The 14578-nt window shown below is 38.3% G+C and overlaps 1 protein-coding gene across 2 annotated transcripts in view; it reads right to left on the minus strand.

The window, feature by feature from the left end:
• The window catches only part of LOC143132392 (uncharacterized), a 151276-nt gene that overhangs the window by 114371 nt on the left and 22327 nt on the right, over nucleotides 1-14578 (minus strand). The window contains exon 5 of one of the 2 annotated variants that reach the window (XM_076291873.1): nucleotides 2064-2180. The exons of the other annotated variant lie outside the window; for it this stretch is intronic. Within the exon in view, the coding sequence (XP_076147988.1) occupies nucleotides 2064-2180 (117 nt within the window). The remainder of the gene's footprint in view (nucleotides 1-2063; nucleotides 2181-14578) is intronic. 2 annotated transcript variants of the gene reach the window in all.

Here is a 14578-nt window from a genome sequence, read left to right on the forward strand (position 1 = left end):
AACAGTTGTAAGTGTTAACAAGCAGCTTGTTAATGCTTGTTAATGGTGTATAAGACAAAAAGGTGGATAACTAATACGCTTATAAGACCTTTCTTACCTATTTGTAGTACATTTTGCAGCCCCCCAATCTAAAGTGAGGACCATGTAGCCTATAGTTCCACAAGCCCAACCTTCTATCTCTCTATACTATATCTCTCTATCTAGCTTGGTTTAGCTGTGAGAAATGCAACTTTAAAATTGTTGCAGTGAGCAGGAATTGAACCCCGGTCTCCTGCTTCAAAGAGTGCATCGCTACTTACTGAGCTACGAAAATTACTCTGCAGGCCCTTCCCATCTTCCTGTGGGAAGATAGATTTTTTAAGACCTGGAATGTAAGTTTTTGATTAAATTGTGTGTCCTCTTTCACTCTTTCTTCTTTTTTACTTTGTCTTCTCTATATATCTCTATTTCTATTCAGCCCTCTCTGATACTACCTTGCAGCCAAAAGACAACAACCACAACCATCTTCCTAGCCACCAGATTAGCAATTAAATCATACTACAGTAATTCACCAAGAATGTCATATTTGGGAATTTTACCTTAACTTTTCATTCACTGGTATTTCATATTATATTAAATACACATGTAGTGTTTTTCATTGACTACTCTACTCATTAACTAATTACTGTCATGTTCTTCAGGCAGAAGAAATTGACCTGCCAGACTTCTCCGATGCAGCTGTAGCTATTCTCACTGTCTCGGGTGATACAGACTCCCTTGTGAAGTTTGGTCCTGCTATCCATTCTATAGTTGTTGACGGAGATATTGTTGTGTGTGATATATCAGAGTTGACAGAGACATAATTTGGCTATTTGGCTTAATTTATGCACTTCATCTCGATTATCCAAAGCAATTGTCCTACACATTTAATTTCATTCAAAAAATTATAATGGTTTGGAAGACCTGCGGTTACCTCCTAAATTGCTGCTTAGCCTTAAAAATAAATTGCTGATGATGGATGAGTAAGCATTCTGTTTTCCATATCTCATGGTTGGTACTGCCAGCATGTTACTCAAGCAAGCAATGGAGCTTTTTCGCTTTTATTTATGTTGGCCTATTATTTTGTTATTTGAGTATTATTACCTTTGTTGAAGTGGTAAAATGTTGTTATTTCTTTGATGTTCTGTATTAACCGCATTGCTGGGGATGTTGTTCTGTTAGAATTCTAATGGAATTCTTAAATAAATGGAAATTGTCTTTTGAGTAGTTTTTTATTTGAATCATACAAATAAAATATTTTTGACTTTGAGGTAAATAGTAAACCTAAACAGTCAAAAAATGTGTTTCAATAGAGTGAAGTCAACTTAAAAATATAAGAGACTGAAGTGACAATGTTTAGGTTTGAGAAACTGAATGAGTCATGGTGATAACATGAATATATTATTAGGAGTGATAACTTAAAAACATCAACTCCATTTCCAGTGTCAATTTTGTTAGTTTTAACAATGGTTTCAAAATGATCAGGTTCATTGAACTTATCAACAATTTAAGTAGCAATTACTTAAAATGTTTGTTTGTCAAATTATTATGTTTCAGTTCATCAACTTCCTAAAAAAATGAGTGTGAATAACTTCTAGTTTAGAGTAGTAATTACTTAAAATGTTTGTTTGTTGAAATTATTTGTTTTAATGTTGTTCATTTTCTCAAAGATTTGGAGTCTTAAAGCGATGGTTCGGAGTAATTTCACCCTAGGGTCCTTTGCACCATGACCCTGAGCCAAACACCCTCCCAGAACCTGTTTTCCCTTGGTCGAACCCTGATCGAGTAGCCCTGTCAGAAACTAATTCGTTTCTGCAGGCGTAATGGAACCAACTTTTATCTCGTAAATTACCCCACTAATAATGCCCTGAATGGTACGAAACTTCTACAGTATGTTCTTTACTCATAAAACGAGGCATTGAAAAGTTTGTAAGTACACCAGGAGTTTATTTAAATAACGAAATCACGAAAGTAACGTCGACACAGCGGTATAGTAGCAGATAGTAGCATCCATCAGGCAAGTGTTATTTAAATAAACTAAATACCTTTGTTCAGAGGGCGTCTCTGTCTCTCTGAAGTCAGGCGGCACGCCATTTTTAGAATCATCACTCTTCATGGACACACAGCTCTGTGTAGGGGATGCTGATCCTTTCTCCATGACACTGGAACCAATTTGAGACAATTTAAGAAAAGGTCTCTAGAAATACATTATTTCATATTTCATATTCTTAACCGTTTACCTCTATGAAACTATGCACACAACCAGGGGAGGAATTTCTCGGCGGCCACAACGGCCATCGTTGCCCCTTGCGTTGGGCCTGATGCCCCTTTGAAAATCAGTGTTTTACAGGCCATGTTGGCCTTAGTGCCCCCTTCTTTAATAATTCTGCTTTGCATACAACTAATAGAGATTTTTATTAGCCTATGGTCTATCAAAATAATCTTAGCATTCACAGCACAAATTAATTTAGTATTTTACGAAGTGGAGAAAGTGACAGCGCATGGAAGAAAGAAAGTGCGTCCAAATTCACCCATTCTTCTCAGTTGAACTACTCGAGAAGTAGCCTACTCATCACACATCACATGAAAGAGCTTTTGGTAACACTTTACTTGACAGTAGACATAAGAGTGACATGACATTGTCATGAACACATGACACTGTCATGACACATAAAACCTAACCCTAACCCTAACTTCTAACCCTAACCATAACTCTAAACCTAATCCTAACCCCAACCCTAACCATAATTTTAAACCTAACCCTAAACCTAATCCTAATCCTAACCCTAACATGTTATGACAAAAAACGAATGTCACTTAACAACAGAAGCGTTATGTCATAAATGTTCATGACTTGTTTATGATACATTCATGACAGTGTCATGTCCCTCTTATGTTGACACTGTCAAGTAAAGTGTAACCAAGCTTTTTCTAAGCTTAGGTATTGGTATTAGAGTATTTCTTAACCTTAATGCTGATCCAAATTTAATATTTAGTATTCCCTTCTTGGGGTTATTAGCTTTCAGTAGTGAGGAATCTGAAAATCAGATACCTTTTGGTCAGTGTTGTTTTTCAAAGTCAAACTCATGTGTCACTGAAGACTAGACAAACTGTTGAAGTCCCTGAGCTAGCAACACTAAAGTCCCTGATTTGAGAGTAACGGTCCGGTATTGGAGTTAGACCCTTTGTGATTTCAGATAACCCTCTGACGACAGAACGACAATCCTCTGGAGGTGAAGAACTTGCCACCAGTGTATCTTGTGGTTACATTATATCAAACTGAGAAATCTGGGTTGTTTGGAGGACAATACATGAAATAACAGACTAATTTGTTTTTCCTTTTAATTTCCCATACGTCACATACCATGGATTTATGTTTGAATTGTGTATTCCAGATGAATCCTTTGAACAATTGCTTTTCTATTAATTAATATCATTTCTATACTTGATTATTTGATTTGATTCTCTTTGACTTTGGTTTTTACATTTTATTCAGTGAGCAAATGATACCATTTACAAGCAATGATTATCAAACAGGCCATACTAGCCTCATCAGTCTTTTGCAAAATTACTTCTTAGGTTGATATTTGTAGAAGCTAATGATTTATTTTATGTAACACATTTTTCAAACTGAGACACACCAGAAACTTGTTTAATTTCCTTGATTTGAAATTTTGCATATTGTTTTGTCTGTTTTTCTCTTTTCTTCTTTCCTGTCTTTTCCCTACGGCACATGTCAGACTCATTGAGAAAACAAAAGACTGATCAACTGACGTCAAACACATGGCACTGATCTGAGAGTCTCCTTTGGACATCATGGACAAAAATGTGAATGAATATGGACGACTAGTCTTGATTATGAGTGACTCGCGATATCAACTGGGCATCTGTGAGACCAGCCTTTTGCATTCCTGAGGAGGGAGAGCAGATATCTAACAATCGTTCAGAAAAAGTCCTGTTGGCAAATTTGAGGAAATGTCGGTAAAGGGGCTATTTCACACAATTTGAGGGTGCTGAATTAAAATATTTTGTTTACCAAGCTCAATTTTAAGCTTGCTAATTAGCATAATTACAGGACAGGACAGGAATTACCCCAATGTCCCTCAAGTAGCAAATGAAAATAAGCTAAAATTAGAATATAAATTTAAATAATAGATAAAAGTCAGTTGGCCCCAGCTGTGGCGCAACTGGCTGGGGCACCTTCACCGTATGCCGGCGACCCGGGTTCGATTCCCGCCCCGTGGTCCTTTCCGGATCCCACCCCTGCTCTCTCTCCCATTTGCTTCCTGTCACTCTCCACTGTCACTATCATTAAAAGCATAAAAAGGCCAAAAAAAAAGTCAGTGTGACATTTAGAAACAAAATAGATTCCTTGATAATAAATTGATAGAATAGTACTTTAGGTGACTGCTCATTCTTCTGTAGAAAGTCCTTTGTCACTAACTATTATGAACAGTTGTCAGTCTTTACAGAGGATTTACACTGTATTTGTTTTTACTGTAAAGGCGACTGTGCTTGCCTAGTTAAAACATCTCACTTTCCTATCATTCAAATTCCAGCCATGCAGAAAAATGGAAGAATGTGCATGTTTGAGGAGTGCTGAAGAGTGCTATGGAGATTGCATTATTTGCAAAGAATTTAGACAAGATATCCTTTATAGTGCAACAAAAAGAATCATTCTCCAGTGCATCATTACTGCATATGATGCTGAAAGGAAAGTGGACCTAGGACAAATCCTCAGCTATGAACTGATTAATGTCCCTGTACTGTAGCTATTAATGAAGGTTATTTGTGAAGTGGATCCTATCCTCACAGGTGCTGTCTAGCAATGTGGAATGTCCAGTAGTGATCACTGAAAAAACTGCTCATTCAACACTGGTAATAGATCCTCAAGATCTAGTTACAGTATAGTACAGTCTAGATACAGTGGTAATAGATCCTCAAGATCTAGTTACAGTATAGTTACAGTATAGTACAGTCTAGATACAGTATGTCTTTAGGACATCTGACTACAGCACATTTAAGGGTATGCAGGAAAGTTTGTGAGAAACTTTCGTATTGTTATTTGATATTTGTTATGTGGTAGCAAATGATAGCAAAACAGATAATGGTGTATAGGCCTATCTGATTAAGACCTGAGTGGTTGAAACTTATATTGTCAAACTTATTAAATTACACTGGGAGCAAAGAAGACTATCTTCACTTTTTCCCCCTTTGCAACTGTCGAAGAAATCCCATAAACACGGGAAGGCCTAGGGTAGCCTACATCAGATGGCCTAAAGATTAGGCTCTTCTGCATAGCATTAAGTGATTTGCATGCAGTAATTTGAACACTGACCTTGATCTAGCCTACTTTGGCTATTTAGAGGCCCTATGCAACAATTTTAGCAAAAATGACCTTAATTATGCAGGTTGAGAGTCGTTGTGATGGTTCTACAACACTTTTTGGGTCGTTTGGTGGGTGCTTCGTCTCCCCCTAGTGCTTCTCCGCGGAAAAAACGAATATGCAACTTTCTGGTCGCGGTCCGAACACATCCGGATGTAACTCGGCGGAAATACTCGAAAATGTAGTCAGATTGTAGTTTCTAAGAAGAGCGCAAAACGGACTCCGCAGGCCCGTCGCTAGAAGGCAAGCAAACCAAGCAATTGCTTGGGGCCCCGAGCTGGCCAGGGGCCCCAAGACGACGACTGGTTAAAAATAAAATACAACGACAAACTGTGAGCGCCCCTTTGATAGTCAATGCAGTAAAGTGCAACGACACTGTTACCGGCAATACCGGGATCCCCCTCAAGGGGGCCCCTCTCAGTAGTCGCTGACAGCAGCCAGCCCTCTGCTGCTGCCGCGAAAATATAAAACAGGCAGTCATGATGAAGCGGAGTTATGCGTCCGGAAGCCAGAAGAGAAAGGAAGAGGATGACAATAAAAAACAAGATAGTGGTAAGTGATAAATTACACTGGATAAAATAGCTCTACTTGTATTGTACAAATGGTGTAATGTCACAGCAGGAAGGCTAGCCTAGCAAAAAATGTTTATGTTAACTACCTGCCTGACGGCCCATGCTGCTTGTAACAAACTAGAACAGTTAGCGCAACTTTTTTTTTCGAACGGACGGAATATGGTTACATACTGTAATATGTTTATTAACAGGATAAGGAAGACGCAGATCTGTTCCAGAATCACTGTTTATCGTATATAATGACATAACATTGCTATAGCTTTGTAATAGGTTTTGATGAAAGTGGCATAGCTTCTCTGCTATACTAACTATTCGACCGTGATAATCTATTTACCAAATGGGGGTTAGGAAAACCACACGATAAATTCCGTGCATCAAAGCAGACTGGAACATTCATGTCTAGTAGTATTCATGCACGCCATCTGTTTACTGTCTTTAAAGCATCAGGTGCGTCTGTCTAATTCTCAAACAGCAGAATGCTTAAATGCTATGTTAAGCTACAAGTAGGCCTAGGTCAATGTATAACATTAGCTTGGGATGTTTTTACAGTAAGCATTGGTAGTTGTGAAAGCAGCTGCATCCCTTCTAAATATCAAAATATGGAAATGCTAACATATCTTTTCTTTCTCCCTCAAGGTGCTTTGCTTAAATTTCTCAGCCCTCAGGCTCTTCCTAGATACCTCCACTGATGAAGATGGCCTGAAAGGTTAATCTTATGTGTGTGTGTGTATGTGTGTGTGTACTTGTATTTATGTGGGATTTTCAAATTGCTATACAACCTGCACTCTTTATAGTTTGAACAATGCATCCTTTTTCTGCATAAGATGGCAGTGTTTTATTTTCTCACTTTGTGAGAACTGAAAAATGTTAATGTGAGTGTGTGTGTGTGTGTGTGTGTTTAAGTATGTTGGATTTAGTTATTGTGCACTTTTTTACATTTATATTGGATTTTATGGTACGGTGGTACCACAGTATATATATATGCAACTGCAGTATTGCACTGTCAAAATTTTGTATTTATGTAAACTGTGGGTGAACTTAAACTGTATGGCTATGCGGTGGTTCCTTTAGGCTTTGCGTGCGGTGGGGGGGGGGGTAGCTCTATGTCCATTTTGCTTGGGGCCCCCAAATTCCTTGAAACGGCCCTGGGACTCCGACTTGGCTTTTTTGCTGTTGAAATTGTAAGTAGCCTACCCTTGAGTGAACTTCGTTTTTATAATGTGATTTGATAGTCTCTTGAACAATGTGTTTGCTCGACCGTTTTATTGTCAGCCCTATGTGTTTAGCTTGGTTTATTGATGGCTAGCTCGCTAGCTAGTGGGGGTTTAGCGTAGCAGTCACTTGCTACGGAAGCTGCAGGGGGAGCTATGTCGTGAAAAATGCCAGCCCAAATCAGGCGAAACCGAGAAACAGCGAAGGAATAACCAGACCTGCATAGGGCTTCTTTAAAGGTAATTTGTAACACCACACAATATCAATGAGCTATAACAAACAGTAAAGGACTTAATCACATACAAACTACTATTTTGCTGACAACAAAAATAATAATTATGTAGAAAGTTTAGAAGTTTAAAATCCAGACTTGACCAAATGTGCACCAAATTCAACACAAATGACTCAATACACTTGGAGGTCTGCGTCCTTTCTTTTCCAGATATTTTAGGATTTGGATGTCGTTTCAGTATCGAGTATCAAGATATTTATGGCAGGCATTGTATCAAAGTCATAATTTTTGGTATCGTGACAACACAGAGCCACTCTGTTTTCTAGATGTCGAGGATCGGAGGCTCTACCACCAACAAGTGATGCTGCTCAATGACCGCTGTCTCGCTATCCGGCAAAAGATTCTTTGGACGCCGCTATTTATGTATTTCCGGCTCCCATTGACTTACATTGAACACGTGTAAACAAAACGTCAATTATGTGCTCAAACTAACGCCGCTGACTTATGAAAACAACCATTCCACTTTGATACGAAACTACATAATTGTACAACATTTATACAACAAAAATCACAGAATTTGGATCAAGTAATGTGGAGAAATCTTATGCAAAGTGTCAACCCCTAACAATGTGCCCATTGCCCAAATTTATGGTCGACTAATGTCGAATGTCAGAGTAATGACATTGAAAAAGGTACCTTCATGATACACTTCAATTTATAAAGGTACGAAGTATAAAAAGAAAAACACAATTTATCAGATGGATTACCCAAATAATTAGAGGGCACATCTATTCCCAGAACTATAATGGGTGTTAAATATTCCACAACCACTAGATGGCAGCATGACACAGCACATAAAGTACACCTACGTGTCGCTGCGACCTGAAGGATGGCGTGGTTGAATATCCACTTCTCCTGCACTTCGGGTCTAATAGCGGGTGAATTGTATGACCACCAGATGACGCCATTTCACTGCACCTCGGGCCTATAGCTGCTGTAACTTCGTTTAAGTAATAAGCCTCGAGGAGCCGACGGTTCCACTTGTTTTAGGCGTGAATTTTTTGGCGGGGGGGGGGGGGGGGATGGGTGTGCGTACCATAGCATTAATTCCTGCAGGCGCCCCTGCATACGACATTGGAGCGCAAATCGTGAGGCGCTCTCTTCGCAGGGCGAGGGGTTTTAGAGACCGCCATATAGCCTATATACGATATTCTCTATGAAGATATAGATTGTCCGCCGAAGGAATTCGTTATCTTTGTCAGATGATCTAGGAGGAAGTCTCTAATGTCACCCGTCATAGCAATGCCCTTACGTGGACATTCATGTATTCCATCTAATCGGTGATGCTGAACATCTGAGCAAGAATAGGCTACTGTATGTCCGAAAATAAATCGGACATAGGCCTAGCCTACAGTATGCTGAACATCTGAGCAAGAATTTCCTAAAATAAATTGGACATAGCCTAGGCCTAATAAATTAAAATCACCATTTTAACAAACTTGTTGAATTGAATGTCATATTACTGTAGCCTACCCTGCACATAAAGGCTACACATTTCCACAGCACCAGATTCCGACCGAATGCCTCCCTCAACCCCTTCCACAATCGGCCTTCCACTATTATTTGCGATAGCCAACTCCTCTGCTACTGTAAAACACTCCTTACAGTAGTGTTCAAAGACACCTTTTTCTTGTTAGCTGTAAAACAGAGGCCAAATGAAGGCTATAAGCATACTAGGCCTACGTGTTTTCATAATTAAGAAATATTAATGCAAGCTATAACTATATAAACCTACTATTCAATAATGTGTTTGTGCATCTGAAATGTTCACAGGATTAGGCATACACTAAATCAGTCAATGGGGGCTACTTAAACATTCAATTATCCTATTACTGTAATCTATATGCCCACTTCTAAATTGTGTTGCATCTGTAGGCATTTCTATGAACTCAAAATAGGCAATTTAATTATTTCAACTCATTTCAACATGTGGAAATAAAACTTTACTTTTAGGCATTTAGGCTACCCGATCTGCAATACGTTGCCAACAGCCTTGCCTTGCTTTGTTCACTGCCGACGTATTTGATTTTTGTCGTAGAGTGGGTTTTAATTCCTCATAACTTGTCATAATAATTGTGCATTCCTCATCCGTAAAATAAGGTGATCGCGTCATCATTGAAAGTGGTGACTTGCGCTGCAACCCGCCCCTATTATGTGAACGCGCACAAACTCCAATTAGGTTAACCCCTGCTCAACAAATAAACTTCATAATCAGCGTCGTAGTACCGATTAACACCACTTAAGATAACCAGGTTTTGTCAACCCCGGTTTAACAAAGTAACCCTGGGCAGTGGCGTAACAAACCAATGGTGGGCCCAGGTGCGAGAGCGCTACGCGGGGCCCATTCCAACGAACTTTGGCCCAGGATGAATTAGCTCTGATACATGCAATACACATTAAGGGTGACTTCAATTGTTTATACAAAGGGCCTGAGGCACCGAAGTAGTTTAGTAGATACAGATTACAATTTCAAATAAAAAACACACGACTACATATCCATTACATGTGAAAACATTAAAAAATAATTTTATTAACAGCCTGCAGGCCAGGATAATCTAATATTACTGCATTAACATCAACTCGCATGGAATTATGGGAACACTCAATGCGCCTCTTCAACCCTCTGCTGAAACTGCAAGCGTAGATTGCTTGCTTATAAACTTGCACTGTGCAGAAACAAAACTTAATGTAGCCTAACTTATTTAACCGTCCAGAAACCAAATAAAATCATTCATATGCATACAATCCCCAATATGCGTGAATTAGGCCATTAGAAGAAGGCCATCTTACCCCTTTCGTTGTGCAAAATCGTCAATGATGTTCCCAATATTTAATGCTCTGGCTCTCGTATTTTCAATGGACAGGATAGCTAACCCACGGAGCCTCTCCTGCCCCATGCTGCTCCTTAGGTATAGGTCTTAATAAGTTTGAGTTTGGAAAAAGATCGCTTAGCTGTTGCCACAGTCACAGGCAATGTCAGAAACACTCCCCGAATGTGGATGTTACACTGTCATAATCTACCACCAGGATTTTGGCAAGTTGAAAAATAGATGACTTCTGTGAAATCTCTGCTTTAAAGCAAGACCTGAATGAGAGAAGTTGTGTTGGGAATGTCGGTGCAATGTCCCTGCTATAATGGTCTGATAAACGTCTTGCCTTTTCAAGCAGTTCATCATCACCTGCGAGTTGAAGAGTCATAGGACGTAAAGACTCAAACACATGAAAAGTTTCCCCGCATAGGACGTAAAGATTCAAACACATGAAACGTTTCCCCGCATACTTGCAAATCTTTGGGAGAGCTGACTGATTATGATGCCCAGAGTTGCATTAAATACCTGCACTTTGAAGTATCTCTCTGCATCGGTTAAGCGCTCATCTTCCGATAGATCGTCAAAGTGACGCTTCACTCTCCGTGCTCTAAAATTCTAAAGTTCTAAAAAAAAAAAAAAAAAAAAGGAGGCAGGGCGGGGGTAGCGACGGGCCCCGGGAGGTCACGGGCCCTGGTGCGACTGCACTTGCTGCACCTACTATAGTCACGCCACTGACCCTGGGTTACATCTGGGTAGGTTAAGCTCCCTTCGTAGTACAGGCACCAGAACAGATATTTCGTCCCCTTAGAATTATAGGGTTCTATCTACGTTCTGAGTAGTTCTGAGATATTGAGCTTCAAAGTTCATAGAATTCCATAGAGTTATATTGATAAGTGGAACAAACCTCTTCAGATATAATGTCCAAAAATGCATACAACTACAAGAAACACCTCACCTCATCTTTCTTATGGTGTCACAGAATAAGAATATGTCAATAACTCAATTTTGACAAAAATGTCAGATAGAACCTTATAATTCTAAGGGGACGATTTGTAGATATGATGCAGGACCAGATTGGCAGCTCAGTCTCCCTCATACTAACTAGTCCCTACGGTGAATGATGTAATAGCATAGTGCTGCTGCTTCTGATGTGCAAGACAAGACAGGGTATATATTCATAATGTGACAGGCAGCATGTATTTATCATTATGTTACAACCTCTGAACAACTACTATTGATGTTAGAAGAACAAAACAATACATCTTCAAATGTTCATTGCTTATTACATGTGTTATAAAAACAAAATTCTTGTCTGCTTTCTGTGTTTTTGCATGCACCTGTCAACAGGGGTGTAAATACATTTATGTTAAGTTTACCTTAACTTTATGTACTTGTATACTTGTGTGCCTACTGCCTACTTCAGTGGTTGAGATTGTACCAACTGTGTTTATTAGAAATGTAAATTTTTATAGGCTATAATTCAATGAACAAATGCATTATTCACAGTAAATTATGCTTTTACTAATGAAAATGTTTCAAAACATGAAAATCACAAGTACATGAATTTCACATCAAACAAGTGTCACAAAAACTATCGTTAACACTTTACTTGACGGGTGAGTTCATAACACATTCATAGCAGCTGTCATAAACTGTGTTACCAAACTATCTATAAAAAAACATGAATGGATGGATGAATGTATGTAGAATTCAGTCTCACTCACATCTCATTTTTTCTGTCCTTAACATGACTGAACATATCTTTATGTTATCTCATTTTAACTTCTGAACAAGCTGTATCACAACACTCACAAAAGTGCATACATTTGACCTAGCGCACTTGGTTAGAACAAAAAATAAACTGCACAGTATGGCAAAGACTCTAATTTTTAATTTCATTTAACTTCAAATCCAGCCATAAATTCGAAAACACGCAACGACCCATTTCTGTTGACCACTAGGCTAGCTATGTGTCAATAGACCTCCGCAGTGACGAAAAGGTGCCAGACTAGGCTAAGCAAGCGTTGATTGGATATCATTCCATTAGGCTAATACAGTACGTGACCAGTTAGTAAAATTATAGTTTTATAGCCTACCTTCCTATTTCTCATTTCACAATGCCTTTGAGCATACTGTAAGATTCTACCATACATTTTTTCCATACTTTATTAAAACTTTTCAAGGTCTGGAAAACAGTGTTTCAAAATTCCATACTTATTAAGACTTTCAAGACTTGCGCAAGCACCCTGTTTGTATGTTATAGTATTTGTTGATTTGCATTTATTGCCCATTGATATTGCATTCACATTATTGTTTATTATTGGTATTGTAGTGTCACCAACATTTAAAATAATATCAACTGACATTGTTATTCATAGCCATATTTATTCTACTCTTATAAGGTAATACAGTGCACATATTTATATTTCATTTATACTACTCTAAACCACCTTCTGAAAATCAACTGTATAGTGTTTCACTCACCATATTTCTTGACCTGTCTCACCACCTGCCTATAGGCTACTTACACCACCTTACTTACAACACTTTGAAGAGCCAAAAACAAAGCTCAGCACACCTGTTCTGTGCATCAGCAAAGTTGGAGGGTTAATTTATGAACCATCACTTCTAGCTGAAACATCACTTCTAGTAGGCTACTGTACATGTGACGTGTAGGCTAGAAGAGAAGTCTTTATTGTCCACTACTGGGGAAATTCATCGGCAACACTTTATTTTAATGTGTCGCTGTTACAGTGTACCTACCTAATTAGGTACAGTGGTACAACCTGTGTAACAACATGTACTATCAGGTACTGTACTATCATTGTACTTGCATTATATATTTGTGGGTACCTACATATAGGCTATAGTTGTTACATTGTAATACTGAGTGCTTTTACAAAACGTTGCCAATTTGCCTAAATTTTCATCAGAGGCAAAGAGCTGACCTGAGACCTGCTGGATGGGGTAAATCTGGTCATGAAAGATTTGATATACAACGTTTCAACACATCAATTACAGGATGCATGACATCATTGACAGGATGTATATAATATGTACATGTAAGTACTTAACTGGTACACTTTATTTGAATGGGTTTATTCCACTGTATCAAAAGAGTAATAAATAACACAGTTGATACATGTATGTAGGGTAATGGCAGACATGTTCCAAGACACCAATGACACAACATGTAATGTAATATGATGTGAATGTTACTATTCATTTTTTGTGCATTTTTTCTCATGTACATTCTTCAGCCAAAAATAGCACATGCTCAAATTTCATGTAATCATTTACATCATACCATACCATCACATTTTATTGGCGTTATGGATGTTAGAAAAAACATAATTTTCCATGGAATTGCCCAAGTACTACTTATGCCACTGTATCAAAGAGCAATAAGTGTGTACCAACACAGTTGATGTAGTGAATTAGTAGACCTGTTCCAAGACATCGAAGACACAACATACATGTCATATGTACATGTAAGTAATTAACTGGTACACTTAATAGGTTTATTCCAGGGCAATTCCATGCAAAGGTCATCCTTACCATGGAAAAAAAAAGTTGTGCATATGCAAATAGAATTGTTGTTAAAATCTTCATTTAGGTCTATATTTTATTGTTTGTAACTGATCTGATTGAATTTGATGGAGAATGACTCTGTTTTTACATCATAAATATGGTGTGCAACCATACCAGAAACAACATTTTTCACATGGTAATATTATACATATTTAAAAAGTGGATAAATGGACCCAAGGTACAATCAAAATTGTGTAATTTGACAAATTTCAGATTGACAAGGGAATGGTAGAGCAATGTCTATGCTCAGCTTGCCTTTAAGAGCACAACTCCTTACATTTGTAAGGCTTTTGTTTTTAAGTCAGCAAGTTCCACGGCCATGTCACATCCATAACGTTTTATAGGAAAAGTTTATGCTACACATACAGTGTTGATGCGAAAATGTCCATAGTGTCTGTGCAAAGCTGATTTATATCAATGTAAAGTGTGATGACCAAATTGTGCCCCTTTCTTACTTTTCAAACCTTTAATGGTGCGTTATGGATGTGACGTTATGGATGTTATATAATGTGAATTTACAAAACTGGAGACTTTATTATACCTCAAAGCCGATAAAACGTCTGTTCTGGTGGCATGTCAGTTTCAACGCATGTCACCTTAGTGTTTACAATTGACATTTCAAAGATTATTAGGTTGATCAAAACCACAGGGAGGCCTCGCCTAAGCATTAGCAAAACAAACATAATATTAAAATACC

Source organism: Alosa pseudoharengus, unplaced genomic scaffold (assembly GCF_046254945.1).
Source record: "Alosa pseudoharengus isolate Yale_2024_CS ecotype anadromous, Long Island Sound unplaced genomic scaffold, YU_APseudo_1.1 YU_APseudo_1.1_scf_19, whole genome shotgun sequence".
Lineage (NCBI taxonomy): Eukaryota > Metazoa > Chordata > Actinopteri > Clupeiformes > Clupeidae > Alosa > Alosa pseudoharengus.